The sequence below is a fragment of the Hippopotamus amphibius genome, chromosome 4 (genome assembly GCF_030028045.1).
Source record: "Hippopotamus amphibius kiboko isolate mHipAmp2 chromosome 4, mHipAmp2.hap2, whole genome shotgun sequence".
NCBI lineage: Eukaryota > Metazoa > Chordata > Mammalia > Artiodactyla > Hippopotamidae > Hippopotamus > Hippopotamus amphibius.
In genome coordinates this window covers 30,273,698-30,287,743 of record NC_080189.1, presented here as the reverse complement: position 1 = coordinate 30,287,743, position 14,046 = coordinate 30,273,698, and the positions used below count along the sequence as shown (strand labels likewise).

The window sequence follows — 14,046 nt, the reverse complement described above, 5'->3', positions numbered from 1 at the left end:
CTCCTAGAAGAGACATCCTAGTGTTGAAAGTGTTTCCTTAATACAGCTACCCTCTAGTACTCTGCCCCTCACTGGAGCGGAGGAAGGTTCAGGGGCAGGACGGTCTCTTAGATTCCGGATGGGCTTTCACCAGGCTGTCTGCACCATCCTTTGCTGCCAGGCCTGCCTGCTTTTTGCTCCATCTAACCCTTGATTTCACTGGAACCTCAAGGAAGGAGATGAGGGCAAGGAGAGGTGCAATAGGAGAGGCTGAGGCCATGTTAAACTGAGAGAGCTTTGAAGGAAACAGAGATTAACTAGCCATCGTCATGTGGCAATCCAAAATCAAGTCTACAAGAGAAAAATCATCCTGGGAGAAGACAGCAAAAGAACGCTTCCCAGGAATGCTTTAGAAAAAGTATAATCTGGCACTGTTTCTACAACTCCTAATTTACGTGCACTTACTGCTGTCAAAGGCCCAACTGAAGAAGTGAAGTGGCGAATCTCTTTCCGGATCAACACAAGCAATTTTTCCCTTTCATATTCATTTTTTAAAATATTCTAAATGCATTTCCACTTTCAACTGCTCTACTAAATGAACACAGCACATTTCTCATTCTTTCATTTAAAAATGAGGAGTGTCAACCAAACTGAATGAGACTATCATCTTTTGGGGGGTCAACTTATTTATAATTTGTGTAACTAAGTATATAGTACATTTCAGGCTAAAGGCACTGAGCTTCATCTGGCAAAAAAAAAAAAAAGATAAAATATCAGCTAATTCATTTAAAAACAAATACAACATAGAAAGGACAATGATAAATTTTACTTTAATCAAATTAGAGTCAGGAATATAAAGATGCTGGCTCAATTTTTCTTGAATTTCCCACATATCACTTATTTCCCTACTGTCCTTGCCGAATTTTAACAGGCATATTATAATACACTTGTTCCGGGACAGCATCTATGATTACAAATAAAAAATACACATCCGTAAGTCTTTAAATACCATTTAAAAAAACAAAGTGTCAATGCCAAATTTCTGATTTTAATGAAAATTCTGAACATTAAGTGAGCATTGCTGCATTTACAATGCTGATTTTTAAAAGCTATCTGAAAACAAAATATAGTAAAATTATTGCTTCCAAAGTTATGTTGACATAATCTATACAAGGCAGAATTGAAACAATAGCAAACTGCATGAAAACAGTTACATGACCAATCTTTATTCCTTCTTTTGGCATTTTATACACCTCTACAAAGCGATCACGTTATCGTCCTTATCGTGAAGGTGATGTCCTGCCATCTAGATACTTAAATCCTATTCACGTTAAGATGTATCCTGAGGATATTTAGTGTATTTAACCATAGGAAAGACTTTAATTTTGCATGTTAAGCAGTACAATAAACACCTGACACACCTCAGTGTGAAGTTCTATATTACTTTGCCAGATAATACAAAAAAAATTCACAATGCAAAGCCAAGAATATTTATTCTCATTATTTTAAAAAAAGCAACACTTATTTCACAATCCCTGCAACTGTAAAATAGCCATTCTTCTAATTTACAGAATTGAGAGAAGTGTTTTAAATGTCCAAACACACATGCTGGATGTGATTTAGCATATCAGCACCAAAAACCTGAAAAGTTTACAAAAATTTTTTAGATGTAGAAGGTGCATTTATTCATGAATTACATTCAGTTTGAGGGAAGAAACGGTACCCCCAAACTCACTGATATTTCAGAAATAGCTGAATAACTTTCACCTTGGTTTACAGCAAAATAAAAAATACTGTTTTTAGTTATTCTTACATGAGCCATCTAAAATCCAGATCTAAAACTGAAGTGCTGCCTTTTACTGTGAATGGCAGTTGGATCATTACATTTTTTCTGTTCCAGTTTAAGATACTTCACACAATAGATATTAATGCCCTGAAAATATTTTAAAAACTTGAGTCATTTTGCAAATATCTGAAGTTAACAAAAAAGTTAGATCTCTTCTATTTTTATGTAGAATTGGGTATAAAGTCATTGCGTGTCCAACAAAATTATTTTTTAAACATTATCAGTCCCAATCGGTAATTAGGACTTTTCTAAACATGTCATTATCTTTTCAGGCAAAAATTACTATTACGAAGTTAGATGAAAGTAAATACTGAATTTCTTGGTTTACAATCCAGAATTATTGGGACATTAAAGCATGCCTCTTTCCAAACCACTTGGTCAATGCTGATGACAATTAAATAAGGAAAACTTAGGCCAGTATTGATCTAACTATACTGACTTGCTGTCCTGAATGACCTACCAAGGCTGGGGAAGGGACTCGGCCTGGTTCCTCAGCTCTGTGGAGGTGCCCCCTCCTGTCTTATTCTAAATAGCTTATACGAAATCAAGTTACACTACTGACACAAAATCCTGCAAGCTACAGCCCTGAATGCCATCTACATTTATATATTTATTTTTTACTGTGTACATTAAACAAAGAATTCTGTTGTGCTTTTCACATATTTGATATAAGTTTTCATATTTTATTTCTAGGTTTCTTGGGAAAGGAAGAGAAGGGCTAAGAAAAGAAATACAACAGGGGAGTCAGACTGTAAAGTAACATTACACACACAGCTAGCCCAATATCTTTTTAATTTAAAAGATACTATCATCAAAAGGCTATATATATATATATATATAAAAGAAAACAGTCTCCTCCCTAAAATCCATATTATTCCATGACAGATTTTCACACCGACTAGTACATGTATCAATATATTTTTCAAATCTGTTCAGTTATCCATTGGGTAATGCTTTTAGAAATAAAAGATGCCATTATCATCACAGTCTGAACATTGTACCATTAGGGAGATGTGCTTAGAAATGGTTCAGTGATTTCATTATGATGACTATTTACAAAGATGTCTATTTACGTAAGCAATAAATAATCCTGGTATCAAAAGAGATGATGGTCATGCATACACCAAGATGGCTGCATGCTCTTAAAATATTTACATGTATTTTTTCAGTTAGGGCTTCCCCACTAACAAGTCAAAGTGTGCCCCCTTCCATTTTGTCCACGTCAGTCTTGCTTCTGCGGGATGCATCCTTCCATTTCTACAACTTCGGGCCATCCTTCATACTTGTTTGTGTCCTTATTGTTCTTTATGTGCTGTTAGAACACAATCATAGTATACAGTTTTTAAAACTTTAGCAAACTGCATATCTGCAATCACATAACTGAGTGTACTCATTTCAGTAACACTTCTATCAACATACCAATTATTGTTCAAGATATTAAATGAGCAACCCTTGGGGTCTGGCATGTAGTGGCAGACCTTCAAAGAACAGCTGAAAGAACAAAACACTGCAGATAGCCTTTAAAGAATCATTTGTTAGTCAAAAGTAAGTTTATATTCTACTAAGTTCTAATGTATTTCTAAACTTGATTATAATATCAAAAGTTCAATTAAAATCTTTAATAATCAACTTCCTAAAAGGCTTAAAAGTAATCATATGCCAATGCACTATCATGTAGGAAAAAAATGTTCATGCAGAATTTGACTATTTTTAAGTTTTAAAATTAAAATAGTGCCCCAGTTATTTCAAATAATTGATTACCAAGAACCTATGAAAAATATATAAACATATTTAATGTCTGCTTTATCTAAGTTTCAAATAACTGGGACAGGAATACATACTGTATGGTTTCACACAATTGCTTCTGCCCATTAATTATGAAAGTCTAAGACACTAACCTGTTCAAAAGGGCTTTTTGTCTTAATGCCTTTTCCACCACAGAAGACCCAGTTGTCTCTAAAACCAAGATGAGTAATAGATGTACTCCCCAATTCAGCAATGAGCCGCCGGGCCTCATCATTGAGTCTTAAAGATGGAGAAAAAGAATAATACAATAAATGTAGTACACTGTATATTATCTAAGTAAACTGATACACTTAGGATATTTAACACACAACCATGAAATAAATGAGAAAACGTTGCTTTAAATAAGAGAACATAAAAAATAAATTTTTTCAGAGTAACATTCCTACTATGTGAATCCTTTAGTGACGAAAGCCATGAAAACTACCAATTAGTTTCAAGTTTATGCTATTTAGAAATACCTTTTAGGTGTCTTTATTTCACAATAACAATTCATTTTCATCTACATCCATCAAATAAATAAGGGAAACTGTAGTCAGTAGGTGCATATTCATGTTAATCCAAGATCTTAAGCAACCAACATCTTGGTAAAATTAAAAACCACTTTGAATCTCCACTAAACCCTCTGTAAATTACATTTGAATAAAGGTAAATGCTGATAGAAATCTGGATGTTTCTAACTGTTTTATTTAAAACAAAATGAATTTTGAGAATAGGGATATAAATTCTACTTCAGTGACAACTGCCAGGTGGTTACTTAACAAAAATGAAAATATTAATCACATAGTGGCTCAGTACCTGCTAGCAAGAGGAAGGGCACTGACAAAAGGCAACTGTTAGGGAAACAGCTAATTGAAAGATGCCTGTAAGGAATTTTGTGTAGGTTCTTATCCTAATGTTGAGTGATTCTCCATCTCTCCTCTGTCTCAAAAGGGAGAAGAAATTCAGAAGATATATGCTAGTTGCAGAGCTAAAAAACCAAAAACCAAAAAAACCACAAGAAGATAACTAAGGGACATCTGTGCAGATATCTGGCCAGTAAGTCCTCTCTATCACCCCAAAAATGGCACTTATCGGTCAATTGGGTTTGTTTTGCTAAAATCTGAGGCAAGGCAAGTTTTATATTTGCAAATAACTGGAGGATCACTGGCTGCAAACAGCAGGAGGGCCAGCGAGGAAGCCGCCTGCTTATCCCGCAGCCTTCTTTGAAGCATCCCATGCTAACATCAGCTAGCTCCTTTAATGTACAGATGAAAGAAACATGAGGCACAACGGTTCTAATGTGACTAACTTGAAGATAAACGGGATACTTTATGTTAAAAAAAAAAGTTTCGTTAAATAGGAAAGAGCTACATATGTCATTAGCCTTCCACAATTATTCAAACCACATCCATGGGGCAGTGGAGCTGTTTTAACCATAGCTTGGGCACTGCTATCCTCCTGGGGCAAGTTCACTAGAATTGGTCAATCTAGTGATCAGGGGCAGCTCTGGAATATTCAGTCTTTCAGATTCATCTATATAAAGTGATGCCTTTATAATCAAGGGAAATAGAAACAAATCAAATGGTTGTACAAAAGGACCAGTGAAGTCTCAGCCTCTGAAGATTTAGAACCATGTATTTAGACACAAAAGTGCGTCTGTAGCTGTGTTTCCTTACCCGCCCTTACATGAATTAGCTATCACTTTCATTCTTCTGCTCACCTGATAACTTCTATACTAGAGGGACATTCCCTGAAAGTATTGTCTGAACCCTGTTTTCTTGTTTCTAAACAGTGTTAGGATGTCATGGATCTGCAGACTGTCATATTCTGCTCTTTAGTTTATCCAAATGTTCCATTTCTGGCTCCTTAATTAGAACATTTTACTTGCATCATCAGCACTAGTAGTGAGTTTTGCCACTTTATCAAGAATAAATGGTGCTGAAGTATAGAAGTCAGCCTTACTGGGCAGTGTAGTGACAACCTCCTGGAGGAAAGGCCTCAGGGCTTGATTCAGTTACATCTCAGAAAAATCACAAATTACACCTCACAGGCTTCAGGGTTGCTCATAAATAGCTGAATGTTAGGTTCACAAATGCCGAGAGACTGCTTCATACACAAAAACTGCTTACAAAGTAGGTGCTTACCCAAATGCAGTCCTGGCCCCCTGCCAGAAGTACCTAAAATTTTTTCTTATCTAAAAATGTTTACATCAATTAAGAAATATATTGAAGGGCAGTCATTTTTCCTTCTGTACTTCTAAATTTCAGAAGTGGTCATTTTGATCTGTATGAATAAACGAAGCCAATGTTGCCAAAAATCTAGAAGCAACTTGAAACAGCTTTCCATTTTGATTCTGTTAATCCTTCCTTACTTTCCTATGAGAACACCCTTAGGTCCTGTGCAGACAGGGTTAGTAAAGCAGGCCTTAGAAAGGCCTAATGGCAAAATTGGTCCTTGGCTGGCATCTGGAAACCTGGATTTGTAGAGGCTCCCCCGATTCCCAGAACTGATCAGAATGGTTCACTGTGTCTAAACTGTACAAACAATGCAGTTTATGCTGAACACCTTCTTTCTGTCCAGGAGTCTGGAATTTGGGGATGTGTAAGGCAGAGGGTGCCTCCATGACCAGCTCCCAGTAAAAACTCTGGTCCTTGAGCCTCTAATAGCTTCCCTAGTGGAGAGCATTTCATAGTGTTGTCCCAATTTACTGCTGGAGGAATTAGCATGTCTTGGTCACTCCACTTGGGAGAGGACTCTTGGAAACTCGGGCCTGGCTTCCTCCAGACTTTGCTCCCTGCTAGGTCCTATTTGCTGATTCTGCTCTGTATCCTTTTGCTGTAACACATCACAGCCCTGAGTGAAGGTCTATATGCTGAGTCCTGATTCCTCCTAGTGAATCATCAAACCTGGGGGTGTTCCTGGGCACCCCTGCCACATGTCCCTAAGTATCTTTAACTATAGATTCATAACAAGACAACTTTCTCAATAATTTCTAAAGTTTTCTTATCTGCCTATGTAGAATCTGGGGGATTTTTATTATTCCTTTTTGATATCTTCTATGTAACTAAGTAAAAGATGATATCATGTTTCAAAAAGAAGTTTAAAACCATGCAACACAGCCAATATTTTGAGCACTTGATACAGTAGGTGTCAAAATGCCCCATTTCTTTAAAAAGCAGTGTAGTGTAACTAGTATATTTATACATAGCATTAATTTTGGAGATACTACTGACTCTTGAACAACACGGGTTTGAACTGCCTGAGTCCACTTATATTCTGTGATGGATTCAATCTCAGAAAAGGAAGTGTGCAAAAGCACAAGGCAAATAATGTTACTAATGACAAAATTTTTAATACTACTAACCAGGAAGACCTGAATGCTCAAAATGAGATGAGGCTCATAAAACTACTGAAGGCCACGGAAAGAACTTTTGCTACCAAGTACAAATAACGAAGAGACCCACTGTTTCACAAGAATGATATAATATCAAGATCAAAGCACAACTGTCTTTTCCAGGGAGGCAAACACTCTTTGATCAGCATAAAAAGGGAATAGTAGTTCAGGAATGTCCACATTAAGTGCTTTAAAGTAAATTTAAGCCTCCAGGCCCACACATGTCACACACTTAAATTCTTAAGGAACTTGTTAATACAGTCTTCAAGGTAGTGTCAGTTATTTTGGAAGCATCATAGAAAATGAAAATGGTAAGGCATTAAAAGTTAGTTAATATTCCAGTTTTCAAAAAAGACAAGGAAAATTTCAAAAACAATGCCCCAATAAAACTAATTCTAACCCCTAGCAAAGTTCTAGAATGGATGTCCTGTGAGTACTAAAGAAAGAAGAAAGAGACGGAGTAGCAGGAAGGGGGCAGGAATAAATAAAGCCAAATTAACATCATCTTACATATTTCAGCTTTAGAAGAGGTTTAGGGGCAGTAGATCAGGGTACTATAATTAGCATCATTCATGAATTTCAAGTGAGTATGTGATGGTCTCAGAAAATAAAATAATTAAACAGCAATTAGATGGTATGCCTACTAGGGTACATTGGAAACTGTCTGAAAAGTAGTTTCTGCAGTTGATTAATAGATGAATCCCAGCTGGTGGCACACTGCCTGTGGTAAATATGTTTATCAATGACTTAGACTTAGACATTTGAACGACTCTGGAGAGAGTGCAAAGCCTGAAGCATGGAAACCTCACAGGACAAATGTCAGAATCAAGACCAAGTAGGCCAATAACAGCAAAATTAAATTTAACAAGGATATATGAATATAAAGTCCTTCATTCACATTAAATAAAAGCAAGTCCTGAATGGGGAGAAAGACCTGACTTGGCAGTAGTTTAAAAAAAAAAAAAAAAAAAAGTCTGAGATCAAATGAACATCTGAGAATTTAAGTTGACCAAAAATGTGATGTGACTGCCTAAAGAAAATGAATGCAACACTAGTCTCCATGCATACTGAACGTAATTTCTCAAACATGGTAAGCTAGCATCTCCACTGTACTCTGTACTGGCCAGACCACATCTGGGAACACTATGTCCAACTTGGGGCATCATTTTAAGAGAGATAATAATCACCTAGAGAATGCCCAAGAAATGCAACCAGGAGGTTAAATTGACCTAGAAAGTTATTAACACTGATAAAAGGTTACAAGAGCCTTTATAGTTTTAAAGGACTGGGGTTTCACGAAACACACTTTGGGAAATGCCATTAAAAAAATGCTACTGAAGGATATTATTGTCAGAGAAAACAATTTACAGCTGTTAGAAACAAGATATAAAAAAGTATAACAAACTTTATGTACAATGTGATCCTGATTTCCCAACAACAGACGCATAATAAATAAAGAAGCAAAATTTAAAGAATGTTAATAGTGTTTATCTTAAAGTTGGATTACTTTGCTCTATTTTATAATTTTTTTCATTGAAAATGTACTGCTTATAGTATTATAAATTATAACTCCAAAAAATTACATAAATTTTTAAGTTTACATACTTGGTTGCTCCATCATCGTATGTTCCCATTAAGACTATTGTTCCATCTTGTATGGCTTTCAGAAACTCAATAAATGGGGCCACATCTGAAAAGAAAGAAAGGGTTGAGGGTTGTTTTTTTTTAATGACCGAGTAACCATCATGATAATCTCTTAAAAGTTAATAGCATAAAAAATGAACTGTTTGTAAATCAATAATTTCTAATGTAGAGTAACCAAAAGAAAGACAAATCTTATGAACAAGTTAAAAATTAAGGTTGTCTATCAACTTAACATTTCCCAATCCTGATTCATCCTGTGTGTTTTTTATACTGATATTCCATGGGCTAAATGCAAAAACCATAGCAAAGTCATATTAAAGCATGACTTATGATTTAAAGAAATTTAGGGGAGGCACGAGAAAGGCTCATGGATGCCCTGAGTATATGGCCAATTGTTTTCATATTTTTCTAAAAAAGAGGATAAACTTTCATTTAATGCACAAAAGAATCTGTAACTTTAAAAAATCATACAAATATGTATACAGTTGACACCTGAACAACAGGGGTTTGAACTCAGGACCACTTATAAGCAGACTTTTTTTTTCAACAAATACTACAGTACCACATGATCCATACTTGGTTGAATCCACAGGTGCAGAACTGCAGATATGGAGGGCCAATTATGGAACCTGAGCATCTGCAGATTACGGATTATCCATGGAGGGCCCTGTAAGCAGTCCCCTGCAGATACTGAGGGACAACTGTATACACACACACACTGATTTAAAGAATCTTCTTGGGCATATTTACTTACTGTAAACTAGGGGAAGGAATGTAGGTTAGTTATCATTAAAACCCAAACTAATTAAGGCAAATATTGCAGTCATTACCTGCTTCATCTAGTGTATCAAAATTCACAAGGGCTTAAACCACTTCAGTGACTATAAACTGGTGATGCCAAAGAGGCTAACCAGGTACTACAAATCATTCTACATGTTGAACTCCTTACAATGTCAGGTTTCCTTGCAACCCCCAAGTCTAATACTATTTAAAAACTTGGTTACTTCGCATCTACTCAGCTTCTTTCTACAGCAAAGATTCCAAGGGTTTTCTCCAACTGAATTCTATCTTAAAATAATAGCACTTTTAATTCAGAAAAAAATGTAACAGAGCAGCTAACAAATCACTTCCATTTAAATCCAAAGATGGGAATAAATTACAGCTACTTCTTAATTTAAGGTGTATTTGCAGCAGTAGTTAATCCACCTGAGATGAAATACCAGAGCTTCTGGTCACATGACTGATTTCAACAACAGTTTTGTAAGAGTTTTCCCACGCAATAAATTTTGGTAGAAACAATTACACCTTTAGAATCTAAAATGGATGGTACATTTTAAGTTTACACAGTTTTGACAGCTATGAAAAGTTCTTCTGATATTTAAAAAATATATTATACATGCATCATCTCATTACAAGCTGAAGAAATATTAGAAAAGCTGAATGGTCGAAAACAAGATAAATTTCAGGAAGCCTAACAACTGCTGGCTTCCAGGGAATGTATAAAGGGGTGAGGATGAGGAGGTACAGGGGAGAGCCTCAACTTAGAAAAGAATCAAAAGATAAACCAGTGTTGGCCTTCCTTCATACTTGAGGAAGAAATCCCTTTCTTTCGGGCACATTCTTCTTCAGGGTGCCATTTCCTTCCCTCTGAGTGCCGGTGACTAACTTTCACCTGCTCCTTGAAGAACTTCCAAATTAGGAAGATTATCTGTGGACTGCTCTAAGTCCAGTAAACTAGAAAGAAAATTCTATTCCTTCTCTCAAATATTCATCTACTTGAATAATAACCCTGGTTATTAACTCAGTTTTGAGACTGAAAAATCGTATGTAAAGAAATCAATTCGGTCAGCTAAAAATGCTTACACTGGTTATGTCCTTCTTCAAATTACTTATTCTTTTTTTAGAAGTTTCAGACAGAAACCTAGAAGAGCCGAAAGCTCTGAATTAATTGTCCTGCAGAAAATAGGACTCAGATTAAAAAAAAAAATCTCAATTGCGATATTATTGCTCTTAACTACACATCACCAACAATTTTTATAAAAAAGCAAAGTGCACGCAGTATGACTGATCACTTAAATACAGCTGGACATTCAGTGACACGAAAGAGAAATAAAATGAACTAACTCAAAATTAGTACCATTATTTTCTCATTAATGGGCTATGTTATATTGATGTGATTCAGTGTCAGTAACAGAGCAGTAATTCACACTTACTTCCTCCCCACATGTCAAAATATCTGGTGTCTATTAGTTCTCCTGTTTTTCCTGAAAGAGATTGAATTCATAGCAAATTATGCAACTGAAATATACTCTACACTATATAAGATAAACGATCTTGTCCAACAACTGATGTGAATTCATTGGCAGAGAAAGAATTACTATGACAAATACTTAAAATTTGAACTATATGCATCTGAAATTTTTTTCTAAGAGAGTATTTTTTGAACAGGATTTTCTCATTAATCTTGAAAGCTGAAGAGTAGCAAACAGAAGTTCACTACTGTAGACCACTCAAATTCAAAGTTAGATATTTTTCATCCTTATGTGCTATCATCTTCCCTTACTTTAAAATTACCCCAAAATACATAAACCTTTAAAAAAACATGAATACATGCTATTTTCCGTTGTTAAAGCCATCTTTCAAAAATATTATATTTAATTCCCTTAAAAAAATTTTTTTTTGCTTTCAGTGAAATAGACAAATATACATAGAACATTTTATACCTAAGAAAATGAAGAAAGTAGAAACACAAAACTGTATCTCTTGTGAAAGAAGTAAACAATGTTCTCCTACACTAGGAACTGGATAAGGTGGCTGTGATTAATAATCACCCATACAGATTTACAAGGGTGATTGTACCAGAAAGAGAAGATGAGCATCAGTTGAGTCTCACTCCATGGGTTCGTATTTTCAGGTGTGATTTTACAAGAACACTCGAGATGCTCAGGATTCAATGTGGACAATGTTAAAAAATTACAGTGAACTCACACTCTTCATTCAGCCCCACACCCCATCCAACAGTCCACTACCCTCTGTCATTCCACACACCCTCATTCATGTCAGTCTATATTATGTTAGTATTCCAAAATCTGCAGCAAGATTTCATCAATTTAATCTTAGATTGGTTGTATCCTGACAATCTCATGGGAAGCTCTCCACACACTGCACAGCAAGCTGGATACCTCCAAGAAAGCACGCTATAAATACTGAGATGCAGAGTCTCCCCCTCTGGCTGGTGTTTTGGGAAGGTCGGGGGAGGCCTTTAATGTCAAGCCTGGCTCTTTCTGACCTGATCTCTTGATATGTGGGCCCTATAACTACCCACTGAGTACATTCATGAGCTAAAATAATTACTCTTACCATTTACCAAGGCAACATTGATCCCTCTTCCAACATTATTCTTAACACCACTCATTAAACTGAAAGGGAAAAAGTCAAGGCAAATTTAGAATTACATATTGCACATAAACATGCATCAGAGAAATAAAGCCACCCATGCCAAAAAAAAAAAAAAAGTTGGTAATGTTATATATACGTGCAATGGTTTAGTACTACAGTGAAGACTGAAAAGTCTCCACCAAGTCAGAGAAGTCAGTCTAACCGCTGAACAGTGTTAACACAATGTTCTTAAATAAGATTTCACAAACAGAAATATATATTAAAAATTATCAGAGCCGAAATATCAGACTATTTCTTGCCACTCTGCATCAGGTTATGAAATGCCATGTTAGAAAATCCTTCAAACACATGGACATCATGCACACAGTCTGCACCATCCTCAAGGGGACAAACAAGGATACCTCTTTTCTACTTTCTGCAGTATCAATGTGACATGAAACAGAAGGGAGATGCTACCAAAATCTTTTATCATCTGAGAGCTAGAAGAATTTGTGAACATTCTCTTAGTGATTACCAAGGTAAAACTTCTCAATATCCAGAAGAAAGAATACTGCACTCATATAATTACTGCACCTAACCAGAAGACTTGTCATTCTGCGGTGACCAACCTCCACTGGCAGCTCACAGACCATGACATAAAGATAATAAATACTGTGAAATGGCAGGTGTGAGTAAATCATTTGCTTGTTATCAGTTCAGTTTGTTGAATGGAATTATTAAACTAAAACTGTAGGTACCTTTCAGTCTAAAAATTCGCAGTGATGTGCTGTTGAATGATTAACGATTGGTTTGAGGTTGGTGGAGGGGGGGAGTATGCATATACGTAAACACAGAACCATATTCATGTATGACACACTTTACCTACCTATGTATCTATGTATCTATCCATCCTTTGTCCATCCATCAACAGACATTTTAGATTGTTTCCATCCCTTACCTATTGCGAATAATTACATTCCCAATCAACAATGTAAGTTTATTATAAATTTTACTAACAGAAAGGATCTGTAGCACACAATTTTACAAATAATATATACTGTATTATAAATTTCACTTAGCCATTGATTCTCACAGAATGTGTTAGATGATTTTCATAGAACTCATCTATACTTTACTGATGGTTGCAAGTGATGAATGAGTAAGATTCTAATAGAAAAGTTGGATGTTATTTCATTTAAAGAGTAAGACAAAGTAAGAAAAAGCTGAAACAGTGAACAATAAAGACATATGTTGAAACTTCACTTGTCTGTCAATGATGTGTGTGATGTTTTCGTTGAATCACGTAATAAGTTTTCAAATACTGGAAGACAACTTTCTCAATTTTTGTGCTATTCATAATATAATACCTACAAACATAACATACTTTTAATTTTACTCCGGATAATTAACATTTTCTCCCTCACTTTCTTAAATCTAGATCTTGAGTCAGTAAAATTTTTCTGTAAGAAGCCAGATAGTAAACATCAAAGCAAGCACTAAAAAAGCTATACAAAGAGATATAGTCAACAACACTATAAATAAACAAACAAACAAATAAATAAGAAATTCTAAAAAAACGTTCCTATAACTCACAGGAGGCAGTAAAAGAAAACAGAAACAAAAACAGAGAACAACAACAGCAAAGAATAAAATGGCAGGCTTAAGCCCTAACACATCGATAATTACAATAAGTAGTTCAATCATATCAAATGACAACAGAAACTGGCATGGTGTATTAAAATAGAACCCAACTACATGCTGTCTACAAGAAACAAGCAGAAACAACCCAGAAGTCCACGAACTGATGAATGGATAAACACAATGTGACATATCTGTACAATGGAACATTATTCAGCCATAAAAAAGAATGAAGTAGTGATACATGCTAACAACATGGATGAAACCTGAAAACACTATGCTAAGTGAAGAAGCTCAGCACAAAAAATCGACATATTATATCATACCATCTATACAGAATGCCCGAAATAGGTCAATCTACCGAGACAGAAAGTAAACCCAG

General features: G+C 35.5%; 1 protein-coding gene across 2 annotated transcripts in view; it reads right to left on the bottom strand.

Moving 5' to 3' along the window:
- Window positions 1-653: 653 nt before the first annotated feature.
- Window positions 654-14,046, bottom strand: part of FAM3C (FAM3 metabolism regulating signaling molecule C) — a 51,134-nt gene continuing 37,741 nt past the window's right edge. The window contains exons 6-10 of one of the 2 annotated variants that reach the window (XM_057732295.1): window positions 12,009-12,067; window positions 10,862-10,912; window positions 8,610-8,694; window positions 3,724-3,850; window positions 654-3,137 (exon numbers count right to left, since the gene is read on the bottom strand). In XM_057732295.1, coding sequence (XP_057588278.1) covers window positions 3,048-3,137; window positions 3,724-3,850; window positions 8,610-8,694; window positions 10,862-10,912; window positions 12,009-12,067 — 412 coding nt within the window. In that variant the 3' untranslated portion in view covers window positions 654-3,047. The remainder of the gene's footprint in view (window positions 3,138-3,723; window positions 3,851-8,609; window positions 8,695-10,861; window positions 10,913-12,008; window positions 12,068-14,046) is intronic. The other variant, XM_057732296.1, reaches the window with a different exon arrangement.